The 14361-nt window shown below is 39.2% G+C and overlaps 1 protein-coding gene across 1 annotated transcript in view; it reads right to left on the reverse strand.

Annotated features, from left to right (window-relative positions):
* Positions 1-14361, reverse strand: part of LOC136679361 (E3 ubiquitin-protein ligase HECW1-like) — a 42770-nt gene that overhangs the window by 20544 nt on the left and 7865 nt on the right. Inside the window, exons 2-6 of the mRNA XM_066657838.1 lie at positions 10686-11016; positions 8307-8414; positions 5044-5138; positions 2804-2879; positions 2174-2343 (exon numbers count right to left, since the gene is read on the reverse strand). Of these exons, the coding sequence (XP_066513935.1) occupies positions 2174-2343; positions 2804-2879; positions 5044-5138; positions 8307-8414; positions 10686-11016 (780 nt within the window). The remainder of the gene's footprint in view (positions 1-2173; positions 2344-2803; positions 2880-5043; positions 5139-8306; positions 8415-10685; positions 11017-14361) is intronic.

Below are 14361 nucleotides of genomic sequence, written 5' to 3' on the forward strand. Positions count from 1 at the left end.
AATGCTGTTCATTCACCACTTTCAAATCACACCTCAACATAGAAACAGTAAAGGTCCTCCAAGAGGATAAAACGTCACAATTTGATTATGATTCCTTATGAAATGATTCACTCCATGAATTCACTCTACAATTCACATATACATGATCAGGTTCATGATCAGATTTTAATCATGTATATATTTGCAAATAAATTATAATAATAATTAAAACATTCTGCATCACAATAATTTGGAAACAATTTGAAGTACATTTCAAAAGATATTTGTTCAAATACATGGACGTTACTAGAGAAACCAACTGTTTAAACTGTGGCTGAGAATTGCACTTGCAGACTTTGAGTTAGAACATGGTGATAAATCATATTTTCTATTATGATTTTGGCTTCCAACCAGTAGCTCCATGCCGAGTGCATGTGTTGATTTTAAAATTCTAAAATTGATGCAGGTGGATTGCCACCTTGATTTAACCGCATTGTGAAGCATCATTGCATTTTTACCCCCACGTGCGCCTGTCGGATGTGTGTGTGAGATATACGAGGTGGGGTGTGATGGTCTCAGTGGGGGGTGGGGAATCATTCTGGTGTCTTCATAGATATTTTCTAGGTTAGTAGAACACAGTTGTTTAATGTTTTTGAGGTTAGCAGGACATTGCCTAGTCGTTTTCTGGTTGTATCTGCATCCAATTCATTTTTACCCATTTATATACATTTCCGTACTGATTACAATACTGACAGCACATGCTTCATTAAAGAGAGTATGTAAACTGTATGGATTTCTATAAAAACTTACACTGCAAGGTCCCTCATAACTAAACACATACACATTCCTATAATAACAGAATTATATAGTTAATAAATAACACATCTTAAAGTGACTAGCTCACTAATGCATCTGCTGTTTAAGGGGGTTAAATAATACAATACAAAATATGTTAGATAAATAAGAACACATTTAAGTTCCTATTGCAGATCATGAGCTGCACAGTGTTTTGCATTTATATGAATATTTTGATGGGGGGAATCATATTTTCATACAGGGTCTTTGAAGTAGACCCAAATTCTTACCCGCAGGGGCAACAGCGCTTTATAGATCAAAACATAAGGAATGTGCTGTTGTTGAATAATGCACAAACTCAGGAGTATGACGTGAACAAAGAGAGATTGGGGGCTGCGGGTTAATAAACACACACAGCAAATATGAAAAAATAAATAAATCAAACAAACCCTGAGATATGCTACGGTTTATGCCCTGTATTGTATATTGGTTATTTATATGCATTGCTTCATCTCAGTGTTTTTGGCTGGTGAGAAGGTCTAGGTTGGAGGTCTCAATCTTCTGGCCTACTAAAGAGCTCACACGCTTAGGTATATTGAATTTATTCCTAAGTCTGGCCATTAAATCAGTTTTTCATTTTTTCAGCAGCTACATGTTTACACCTGACAGACAGATGTGCTTCACTCATCTGAAGCAGAAGCTGGTTCCCCAACATGAGGTGAATAAAGCTAGGCTGATGCTTGTAGAGTAGAGCACTACTATACTGTCCTATACCGTCTTAACCCTGTCTCTGCTGGTTTGGCTCCTTTGTTTAGCTTGCCATGTTTCTGACCATGAACTACGTTTTTGTTTCTCTTCTCCACCATTGCTACACACCTGGGAGTGGTGGGTTGCCATGGTCACTAAATGTTCTCAGGTGCTTCTTGTTGTTCTTTATATACTCCCCTGATCTTGGCTTGGCATTGTGTAGCACATGAGGTTTGGTAACATGTGTGAACTAGTCCCAGGGTGTGAGAATTTTACTGTCCTTGTTTTCTAATCTAGTCTTGTATCTTGTTTCTTAGTCTTGTCTTTCAACATTCGTTTCAACATGCACATTAATATTCCAAGCCACTCGCACATATATCCTGCTTCCAAGCATTCTTTGTTACAACTTCATTAAAGAGAAACCACTGAACTGAAACTAATGAAACCTTGACTCTACATTCAAACCTGAAGTCACTAATAGTGGCTCACCCCAAGGATTACATTCATTCATTCATTATCTGTAACTGCTTTTCCAATTCAGGGTCGCGACCAAGTATTATAGTCTTTTTCCATTCAAAGATATAGGAGGTGTATGGCATAGCAGATGGGACAGACTTTTCTAATGAGGATTTAGTGATAGTGATTGCCTTACCTCCCTCTGCCACACAGGGTTGATGGTGTTGCAGACAATGCCGGACCGTTTCTCCTGCCCGTGGTGGGGCAATGCAGGGAAGATGCTGTGTTTACCAGGGTGGATGGCAATTTTCAGATAGGGGTCAGGGTTAAAGAACATGCCCTTCTTTAGTCCAGTAGCCTGGAAATCTGACCACACACACACACACACACACATACACAGTGCAGGAGATGAAGTTTAGCAAAGAGCTTAACGCAGAAGTCAGACAAATTAATTGCCTAAGGTAAAGAAAGCGAAACCGTTTTAAAAGCACTTCACTGTTGGCTCCAACCATTGTTTCAATGCTGCCAATGACAGCAAGACTCTGCCAAAAGTGAAGCGTATTACGTGAGTGTGTTTACGTGAGTGTATTTACTAGCTGCACAGCAGCATGTTGGAGCTTGTAAGTATTGGCTCGTTTGAAGATGTTCAGTGGTGATCAATAGCAGCGGCCCCCAGGAGACGCTAAAATTAGACGCCAACTGAAAACTTATCAAGCTTAATTATCATCTGCTAATTGAAGACACTGGCCATGGCAGTTACTATGGTGACTAACATATGCACATGGTCACACACACACACACACATACAAACATGCGTGGTGCGTACCTGACAGAGAGAAGCTGATGAGTCTTCTGCTGCCCTGGCTTTGAGGCACCTCATCTGCAGAAACTGGCTTAAATACCTGGGGGGTGGGAGAGAGAGAGAGAGAGAGAGAGAGAGAGAGAGAGAGAGAGAGAGAGAGAAAACAATATTTCTTTTGTTTAAGATAGCAGGCAAATCTGGGCCTGATCTGGGCCACATTTGGCATTTACAGAAGTGTTTGACTTTTACTGGCAAGTGCTGTGTGGGCCAAATATGAACCGACTGTTGATTTGGCCCAGATTTGATCCACAACACACATAATATCTGGCTTGTGGAAGGCATCCAGACTCCAGAGTCATGCAAGACCAAATGTGAGCCATAAGAGAACTACAGAAGTGTGTCACGTCGGTGCTTTTTGTACATGTCTGTTGCACCTACTGTTACAGCTTGCACTTTATTGTTTATAGTATTGTTTACATTTGGGCTGTCCGTAGCCTTAGTTACACACACACAGCTGTCTGTTAAAAAGGAAAGAGTGAATCACACACTCATAGAGAGACAGCATCTGCAAGTGATCTCACTGTAGAGAAAAAAAAAACACTTCAGAAATCGCTCACACCTCCATCCCTGTAACACACTCCACACAAACTGAAAGTCCACCTACAATAAGCAAACCACATCAGATCTCCACTGAAACCAAGGTCGGCTCACAACTTCATTCTCACACCCTCTGTGTATGTTCATACACTCCACTAAAAACCAACTCAGCATCCCCTCGTAACTGCAGTGACAGCTCTTCTTGAAATATTGCTGTGTGAGTTAGATGTTTTCCAGCCAATAAAGATGAATATGGTGAGGTGATGATGTTGGGTGGTTAATTCTGGATTTCAAATGATAAATGATCAAACCCATCACAAAATCATAGAAAGTAGCTTCATCACTGGAGAGGCAACTTCAGAGCATATGCTAGGAAGCATTACAGAGCATTACACACAAAAGAGAGAGGGAGAAAAAAGAGAGATAGAGACAGAAAGAAGGCAAGACTATCTTTTATACTCTAGTTGGATCAAGACAGACAGGGAATTGAGAGTGAGAGAGAGAGAGATTGAGATATCAGAGGTAAGCTAGTCTTAAGCCATCAGAAATTATAAACTGAGGCAGTGTAAGGTTAAGCCGATATTAATAAACTCAAGATTATCTGTCTCTATGCCAGACGAGGCCTAATCTCTCACTCCAAAAGGAGACAGATGGCCTTTGGTGGAACAAAAAAAAAAAACGTGATGAAACGTGATGGATGATAAAAGTGGTTTGTCTTCCTCTCTGCTGTAGATTGACACTTGCTATCTGTACAGTAATCTGAGAGAGAGAGAGAGAGAGAGAGAGAGAGAGAGAGAGAGAGAGAAAGCATTCCCTGGAGCTGGACCATCATCTGCAGAGTCATGCCATTACATGAGATCAGAGGAAGGGTTATTACACCACATGCTGGGGCTAAAGGAAGCCAAACCCATCTTTAACAGAGGGGCATGGTAGACATGAGATAAGGTTTGGCCATCATTCCTACTGCTCTAGGAAAATTGGATTCACATACATCTAACACACACACACACACACACACACACAAATAAGTAACATATCATTGCTGTCCAAAGAAAAACATGTATCTCCAAAATAGTAACAATATAGGAGAAGGAAACTGTCAGTGGAAGTCAATGTACAAATATCTTATTCCAAATAAATTTGGAGCATTTCTACTGGTCCATTCGTCATGAAATTCACACAATGTGACAGACAACTGCTGTGTTCAAATGATGTAGTAAACTAAAAATCCACAAAAAATGGAGAAAAAACTATTTTCTTTGGACAGCAACAATATATTCATGAGCGTTTTCATACAGCATTGAGATATCTGTTGTAAGGCTATATCCAAAAGCAATGTTTGTTATTTTAACTTCCTGTAAAACAGTGTGCACAATTTTACTGACATGTTACAAAAAATATATTTTAGAACAAAGAAGAGAAATTATAAACCATTTTATTGCATAACTTTCACGCAGACCATATTTTACACACAGGCATTATTTTAAAAATTAAACTGAAAGCGGAACAAATTTTAACTGCTTTGTTGCTTAGCAACCATAGCTTACATTTAACAGACTATATATATATATATATATATATATATATATATATATATATATATATATATATATATGTTATAGATTAATATATTGTGCAACTCCACACACACACACACACACTCTCACCGGTGCTGAGGGGTTCCTCACAGTCACGCTGGGTGTAGTGGCCCTCAGTGCTCCGCTCACTCCGTGGTAGTATTTAAAGCAGATTTTCGTCTCCGCTGGAGGAGAAAGTGAGAAAGGTCAGGGAGAGTCAAGACTGACTGGGAGTCTCTGAGCTGCTGGACTTATTTGACTGAGAGTGAGCTGACTGACCATCAACAGGGGGTTATATTTGGCATCCATATCTACATATTTTTTTTATTTTATATACGTACAAATATAAACATAAAATCATAAATATATTGTCACTACCAGAACAAATACATATATACACACACCAATAAACCATAACATTATAATCACTCATGGATGACACACATGTTTCAGAACAATGGTGCATGTGAAAGAATATATTAGGAAGTAATGCAACAATTAGTTCTTGCAAAATTGTTGAGAAATTGGCAGAAAACCTGGGCAATTCTGACAAGAATAAAATGGGGGGTGTGAGGGTGAGGCTTGTTGAGGCAACTTCATATTTAAACAGCTTACTATGCAGGTGGTCTTATTATTTTGGCTCATTGGTATATACATCTGATAGCCGTCTTTTGAACGTTTGTGTTTGAACGTCTTTTCAACTTTCATTTTCAACATTAAGAAAACGTTGATAAACAGCAGTCATTACGTTATTTCAACGTTGAATCAACGGCTAAATGTTTACTGGGAACAGATATTGGTAATATCCAGAAACCACAGTTTTGACAGCAGCATGCTAGCTACTTTTCACCAGTGGTAACAGTGTGAAAAAGAAGCAGTGTACTTAGTGTGTATGTTAGACAAAATATAAATTTCACCATAAAAGTCCAAAGAAGTCCCAGCACCAACAGATTCACCAAATCCATGTTTAACCAAAAAAAGGACACTACTCCAGACAAAGAGCTATTCATCACCACCTAAACTGCTGAGTGTCTGTTTGATTCACAACTTAGCTATAAATACCTCCACGCCCTCCACCTTTAAATGGATTAATTTACTGCCTTGTTAATTCTACACTGCTCAAGACTGCCAGCAGCAGCACTTCCTGTTAGCAATATGGCTGATTGATGGGAAAGGGGCAGGGCTCAGACTGCCGGTCTTTGGCAAGAATTCTCATCCTCTTTCTCCCCCACTGTCCCTCTGCAGGAGAAATCCACCCACTGATAAACCTGTTGTCCTTTAGTAGCAGTGTGTGTGTCTCTCTGTGTGATAAATAAATAAATAAATAAATAAATTTAATACAAACCCAAATAACTGGTAGGAATTTATAAAGTGTAGAAATTCCAGTAGTAATCATATTTCATTCTTTTAAAAAAATAGCATTTGTTTGTTTGTTATAGAGAAAACAAGCTTTGACAGGGAGTTCCTAATGTTTTGATGTTGACTACAGAGAATGAGGGCTATGATTTCAGAGGCCTATATTACAAACAAAAGTCATATTTCTTGATACCATAGATGTAAACAGTACACAGGACCACAGGATCAAGGCATTTTTTGTCATATTAAGAATGGAGAAGTGCATAACAAAGAAAAGTATAAAATGTAATTAAATACTGCAATATATTTGGAAACTACTACCATTTTAATTTTTGTCGTACCGCCCAGCACTACCTTAGAGCTACAAACACACCTCCACTCCACAGACCTCCACTATCCCACCCTACCATATGGATGTTTAGCAGCTCAGTTCAGCAGTGTTATGGCAACAGATATATCATCATCCACAAATCCATTACAGATACAGACCACTGCTGAAGGCTAGCAGTAATACAGCACTGTGTACAACCACTGAGCTACAAACAGAGATTTGTAGCCTCTGCAGTGTGTCATAAGAAAATGAAAAAACAATATCACAGGGTTAAAAAAACTCCAGTAGCAGCTTGCTTTTCTGCACAGTCATAGTGGTCCTGCTACACAACAGCTAGCAGCTACAAACCACCAGCGTATTAAAGATATTGTTTATTCATGAGAATATTATGTTGGAAAATGATGCTCATACTCATAAAATTTCAATGAAATGGATGTTCAAAATTTTGATATCTCAGTTTTCAGTAACATAAAACCACTTACACCATCTCACACCAGAACCTATAGCCTCGAGCACAGATATTAATTGGGATTTCTAATTTATGTAATTTATCAGGATTGGCTTATCGCTTTGAGCAGAGTTATTAAGAGAAATTAAATGGCAGTTGTATGGGTTTTCAGTCCGAACAGAAGGTTTGTACAGCAGCTTTGAGGAATGGTGTACAGCGGTTTTGAGGAATGGAGGCCACGTGGCAGCTACTAGATATTTAAGGGGACTTCTATACTCCTACAAATAATTTAAAAAACCACATAATTCCTCCTCTTCAATAGCAACTTTGGTCATTGGATCAGTGCCAACTGTATTTCTGAGTAAAATTATCATTATTAGATAAGACAAAATATCGCAAGCTTTTGAAGGGATAGTGTAGTTATTTAAACAAAATACAGTACTGCCTCCCCTAGGAATCCATTCAGTCTCTTTTACCATAGTTGTACGCAATGAGCCCCTCACAGCAACCAGAAATGGCCAAAAGCCGGCCACGCTGGGGTGTGTTCCTTAGTTTCTCTGCAGAAATCTTCAGCAGATTATGTGAATGAACACAGAGTGATTGTTTCCATGGCAGCTATGTGCAGTGTAATGATGTCCTGCAGTATTAAATGTCCATGTCCACTCGTAAAGCTGAAGTAAATGCTTGCAGAGATCAAACCCATCTCACTACACCCAGCAGCATTATCATCATCCTGCAGCTCTGAAGCTCACACTGAAGATCTGGGAGTTGATCTGATTATATGAGGGAGTTTGTGTTTTTCTTGTGTGTGTGTGTGTGTGTGTGTGTGCCAAAAGACATTGTTGTCATTCATCAAGAATGTATGTGCAAAAAAATGTTGGATATTTGTGAAGTTATTTTGAAACTAAAAATCACCCGGAAACCAAAGCAGACTCAGGGAAAACTCACCAAGGACCCCTGTGTGTGTATGTGTGTGTGACTGCAATACAAGCCTGATGATACAGTTAAATAGTAATGCACTACAAATTGCAGAGATGTGTTTTCTTATTTCACAGATATCACTGGGCTTTCACTGAAGACAGTGAGTAATATAGACGCTGAATGTATGTTAGTGTGTGTGTGTGGGCGAGAGAATTCCGGTGTCTCATGCAAGTAACAGAAACCTCAACGTGTTTATCCAATTAAATAAAATTAAATTTAAAAAAAAGCTTGACTTACGCTCAACAAAGTAGGAGTTGGCTTCAATCTTCCACACGATATGGCCTTTGTGTGAGCCATTCACACCGCGGTTCTTATAGTCCAGAAAGTTCTCTGACAGCACTTCGTCTGTAGAACAGAGAAAAAAGTGTCAGGTAAATGGGAGGGAGTTTTTTTTTTGTTCTTTTTCTCCCTTCTTCTTCTTTTTTTTTCTGTCCCCGCACTTATCTGATGGGTGAACAATGCCTTTCTGAGTCACTGGTAGAATCCTAAAATGCACATTTTATGTGCCCTGCAATTAAACTGTCAGTCACTAACGTGACAGGCACAGTGAGCGTTAGTGAAAACATGAGCTCAAACAATTCGCTATTCAGGCATTAGCCAATGTATATCAGATTCAATGGAAACTTAGTTTCACATAGACACACGCACACACATACACACACACACACACACACACACACACACCATACATTACCTACACTTTTACACTATACACAATGCCACAACCATTACTGGGTCCCAAAAAAAGTAAAAGAGAAGTGTGGGTGTGAAGCCCCTCACAGGACCAGACTTGCAAGTAGAACCTTTAAATTGGTACAGAACCGTTACAGATTTATAAACCCTTTAAATGTTGAAAATAATCTTTGCACTTATTTTTCCAAACATGGTTTTGTAGGGAACCAAAAGGCTGTTCTTCCATATCACTGCTCAAAGCATTAATTTTTTTCCCCAAGAGAGCATGAAAAAACCTAATTGCATTTCTAATACATTTGAAGGAAGATCAATTAAGAAGATTTGGATTCCCTTAAGGAACAACATAAACAGCTCCCATTAAAAAGAATTGTTTGTATGTGGAGGTGTTGGGGAGGTGCTGAGACCTTTGAAACGCAGAGTGAATGGAGTCTGGACATTAAGCGGTACAGGCTTTATGGAGAAGATTAATAATAAGAAGACTGTATGAGGAATAACAATTAAGTGTTATTTTCTTGCACTATAATTACAGTGAAAGTTTGACTGATTACACATTTCATTCAGTTATTAGTTCCTTAAGAATTAGCCAAAGGTTGTCTGGGTAATTTTGTGTGGCAATTTTCTTCCCCTCTTTCAACAAGGAAGAAATTAGCGACAGCGTCTCAAAAGCATGGTGTTTAAAGAGTCTTTTATCAGCGCTAGCAGTCAGAGGCTAACACTGTTTTGATTGTCAGCATGTCTCTCTGGGTGGGTGATGAGTAGCAAGGCCCCCCTTCCACAATCACTCAGGATAATGCTAGCCAACACAAGCAACTGTTAGCTAGCATAACAAAACTTGGTATTTAGTGCTCTCTTCCAAGCGTGTTGTAGCTGCCCAATGACAGGAGTTTGTAAACATCTCAAATCTCAGAGGAAGTATATGTTGGCTAGCCTTCACCTTCCCAATTTGGTAGCACTGCATGTGTCCAAGAGTGGAATTAGAAAATAATAAAGATGATAAAAAAAGGATAAATAAACAAATGTGATGAACATACAAAAGGATGTAAAGCTGTAAAGCACTGTTCTGTAAAGCAAACTTCTGTAGCAGTTGCAGCAAAGCACTGCATTTGAGCACATTTGAGCATCTCCTCTCTCTGTAGCACTCCTGCAGAATAAACCTAATGACTTTATTAATCAGTTACAGTACAGTGATTCATCATTGTAAATATGAGGCATTTGTCTTAGTAGGGAAGTCACACGCAGCGCAGGATAAAAACAATCACAGTCGGCAATTCACAGAGAGACAGATACAAACTAAATCGCATGAATAAATAAATACCTGTAGAAGATAATAAATGAGAGCAGGCAGCAACAAACAACACTGACATCTGCATAAGCAGCCAAGAGGGAGTACTCAGCCTCAGCTTTCAGCACTACTTTCCATCTCGCTTTAGCAAGCAGCTCAATTATGTATTCGGCAACTCAGAATGTAGAGAGACTCATTAAAGAGCCCATATTTTGCCTTTTTCCGATATTTTGTTGTAAAAGAATATAAACAGTGTATGGGCTCTTTAATGACTCTATAGCTGTGTATTAAATCTCAGAATACATAGTTTATTTGTTTGCTGAATTAAATCTCTCCACTTAAAGTTCTGGTGTGGTCTTATGTGCATGTTTACATAATTGTTTGGCCACATTATTCCCACCAATTTATGATCATTTTTCTTTATCACTTAAAATTAAAAAGATTTTTTTTTTGAACATTCAAAACTCCTAAACGTAAATTTAGCAATTACTCCACTAACTGTACTCTGTAAGCTCATGATCATATGGAAAAGTGTTCAAGGTTGTAACATCACAAATGTAATGAATTATGGATTTTTGCAGCCATATATGGGCATGTGAATGAATGGTACATTTTTATGGCATTCCCTTCCTACTACTCACCAATGAGGTACATGCCTATCCAGTCTCCAGCATCCACCTCCTCCTTAATGTCCCATGTGAGGGTGATGTCAGGTGACAGGCCGATAGCATAGTGCGAGGTGCTGGCGGTCAGTGTGGAGCGGCAATGTGAGGTCACCAGGTCTGTGTCGCTTGTGGAGCGTGGCAGAGTGGACGTCAGCTCCTCTGCCACGCCATTCTGGAAGTCCACATTGGGGAAGTGCTCTGGGTTGAAGCTGTGCCGTATCGGATCCTTGCTCCGGCGCCGGGGCTGAGACGAGCGAGACGGGGACGCCATGGCTGCCAGCCCGAGAAACCGGTTCTGGTACAAGTTCTGATGGAGACACAGACAAAGGATTGATGAGTCCAGAGTATATTACAGTGGATTTCAATCTCAGTGTTAGGAACTCCATCCCAGATAGCAGACATATTTGGACCTTATTTCCAGGCCCTATAAGGTGGACCTGTGGCTGACTTGAGGCAGCCTGATTTACTCTGAATCAATGCCATCATTAAGAGCCAAATGTGGGCCATAAGGATACTGCTTTATTTAGGCCAAACATTTTATGCTATCTGCGAAGTTTCACACACTGAGAGATTCACTGATCTGATTTACCCTGTAAACACAAAACACATGAAACATATTATACCTACAGCTTTTATGATCTCCCAAATCAAAATCCTCACCACCCTGCGACCTCCCGTTCTATAAGTTTAAATGGTCTGCCGCTTTGTAGCTGAGTTGCTGTGGTTCCTAAATGCTTCCACTTTCCAATAATACTACTCACAGTTGATTATGGAATATATAGGAGGGAAGATATTTCACAAACTGTCTTGTTGTGAAATGACTCATTCTTTCAAAAATGTATTTAAACCTCTCTGCATGAATAAGTGCTTGATTTTAAACACCTGTTGCAAATGAAAATCATGAATTCAATGATTAGGTGCCCTGTTCTAATACTTTTGTCCATATATTGTATCAGTACCAGCACCAGTACCACTACTCACTTACTTATGACTTTATTGAACAGGTACCAACCACACATTCTGTACTGTTTCTTACTGGTGGTTATGAAATTGTAACAGTGTAGTCATGCCATGCACATGTATACAGCTATATTTTGCTCTTGTAACTCTAGTACTCCTCTGACTCCCACCACATTCTTGCATATGGTACTGTGATGTTGCAATTAGTTTCAAGATCAATAAATTCATACCTTATCTTAATGTCATTGTAACAGAATTCCAATTGCAATACCAAGAAACATTGTGATGTATCAAACTATATATCATAATGAGTGCTGTAATGTTAAAAATGAATCTCTTCCTGATGGATACATGTGCATTGTTTGGTACATGATATAAATAAAGACATTTTCGTCTTCTTTTTTTATACATGGGTCTGACCACAAATTCGCTCCTCCAATGAAGATAAAGTACAGTCATGTCCTGGGGGCCCAGATTATGTCGAGTCTGCAAGACCAGGGTCAGAGAGACACAAACAGGAAGAAGTGCCCCCCCCCCAGGACAGAGTTGAGTAAGGGATAAGAAACCACAGCTGTGCTAGAAAAGGAAGTGTATTCTTTCCTTTCAGAGAAACAGCCACATGTCAGGTGCATTAGGGACCTCTTTTACAGGCGCTAAGATAAGAGTGTGCCTGCCAATCGAGCTCTGATGCCCATATCTAGAACTCTGGGTCAAGGCTGGATTTCTCTATGATAGAAGTGAAAGGTCACTAGTCCATTTGACAAAACTTTGCTGGTTTGTTTGGGGTTCATAGGTGAGGTTTTCAGTCTTGTAATGTCAAATCTACGTGCAGCTGTGTTTGTTTGCATGTAGAATTTACACTCAACATCACATTCATTTCTGCTTTTGAGAAACTGAGCTTGGACTCAGAAATCCCAAAATGGACATAACGCTGACTACATGATGATGATGACACAATTTCAGTGGTTTCAGGGAGTTTTGCATATAGCATCTTCTTAGATTAGGCTCACAGTACCAGGCCTGAGGACTGCATGCACTGCATATTTTTGAGACTAACTCTGTTCCTGAAGTGCTGATAATCAGTAGTGTAGTAGTAGTGGGAGATATATGATATACTGTTATCACTATACACTTTCTGATAAGACATTCTGGTAAGACTTTACTGAGCGGCAGATTTCACAAGCTTAGAAAACACCCACATGACTATTCATGAAGACTGATATAAAGTGATAGTGTTGGTTTATTCCAACAAGTTTCAGCTGCTGCACTGAGATCACAGCTAAATTACCAGCCTTCATGACAGCTGTTGTTGGAAAGAAGCTTCTTAAAAGTTGAAATACATTTATGCCAGTTGTTATTAAAAATGTATTTAACTAATATTACCTATTGAAAATCATTTTTACCACCCTTCTCCTAACATTCGTAAATGTTGCCCTTGGCCCTGTTTTGTGCCTTGTTCAAAGAAAAACCTTCTCAAACACAACCTGGACATTAGATATGGTATGTTAGGTCTGACAGACATATTGTCTCTTCAAAGTTCCATTTGAAATTCATTCTATCTCTTACTGCCCACATGAGACCACACAGAACACTAATTGTCACTAATGTCCACTGTTATCCTAACATGCTCAATATTCTTCTTAACCTTGCGTTTGGTTGCAGCCTTTAATCTCGTTTCCCTTAAGTGTTAAATCCTATCCATCCATTCAGAAAAGAAACAGACTGAATATACAATGACTCTGTACCAGAAATACACTGAGGGTATTGTGCATTTTCCAGGTTTAGATGCAAAAAGTTTACATTATGCACAAAATCAATGCACAGTCCTAAAAGGCGTCACTTACAGCCCATTTTATTCATAGTAAAAAGCATAGTAAAATGTAATATAAAATACTCTTCCACTGGCATATACATTTGAGGGAGGATCATGCAAAGAGATATGACACAAAAACTTGATTCTTTTTAAAGGCACATAAAATTTGTTTTTATTTCAGTCACTGAGAGATGCACACATTGAAATGAGGGGATGACAGCCAGCATGACTAACAGAGAGAGAGAAAGAAAGAGAGAGAGAGAGAGAAAGAGAGAGAGAGAGAGAGAGAGAGAGACTGTTGCTTGTACTGCAGTTTGTAGTTTTCTGAAGAGCTTCCCATCCTCCATTCATCTATTCATATCCTTCAGCTTTCTGTCTGCTCTTGCATGTGGGTACTGATCACCACCTGCTCTATATTTTGACCTCCAGACCGCTTTGTATCCTATTGCTAACATAGCAACAAAGCTAGTGTGCACTAGTGAGCATGGTAAAACTTCCTAAGGCTACAAGACACTTACAAATATAAAGGATTATTCCAAAAAGCATCGGCTGCCTCAAAGGCTGCTTTAGTCCGCTTGACTCTAGAAATAGTTGAAAAATTACACTTGTTGGAAAACAATTTTACAAATGTTTATGTAGGTTGTGATGAAAGCCTTATATAGAGGTCATGCAGCCCTATGAGCAATGATCTGCAGTAAACAGTAATACAGCACTAGCTAATCAGTGGTCTGTTAGAATCATATATTTGTGTTTGCCTTGTTTATGAGCGAAACTGGACATCTCATTAGGGCCAGATTTCCTGTTGGTGTCTGGCAGATAGAAGAAGAGGACCTGTCTTTCCATTGTTCAGTAAACACTGGCTTCAGTATGAGTGGACAG

Source organism: Hoplias malabaricus, chromosome Y (genome assembly GCF_029633855.1).
Source record: "Hoplias malabaricus isolate fHopMal1 chromosome Y, fHopMal1.hap1, whole genome shotgun sequence".
Classification (NCBI taxonomy): Eukaryota; Metazoa; Chordata; class Actinopteri; order Characiformes; family Erythrinidae; genus Hoplias; species Hoplias malabaricus.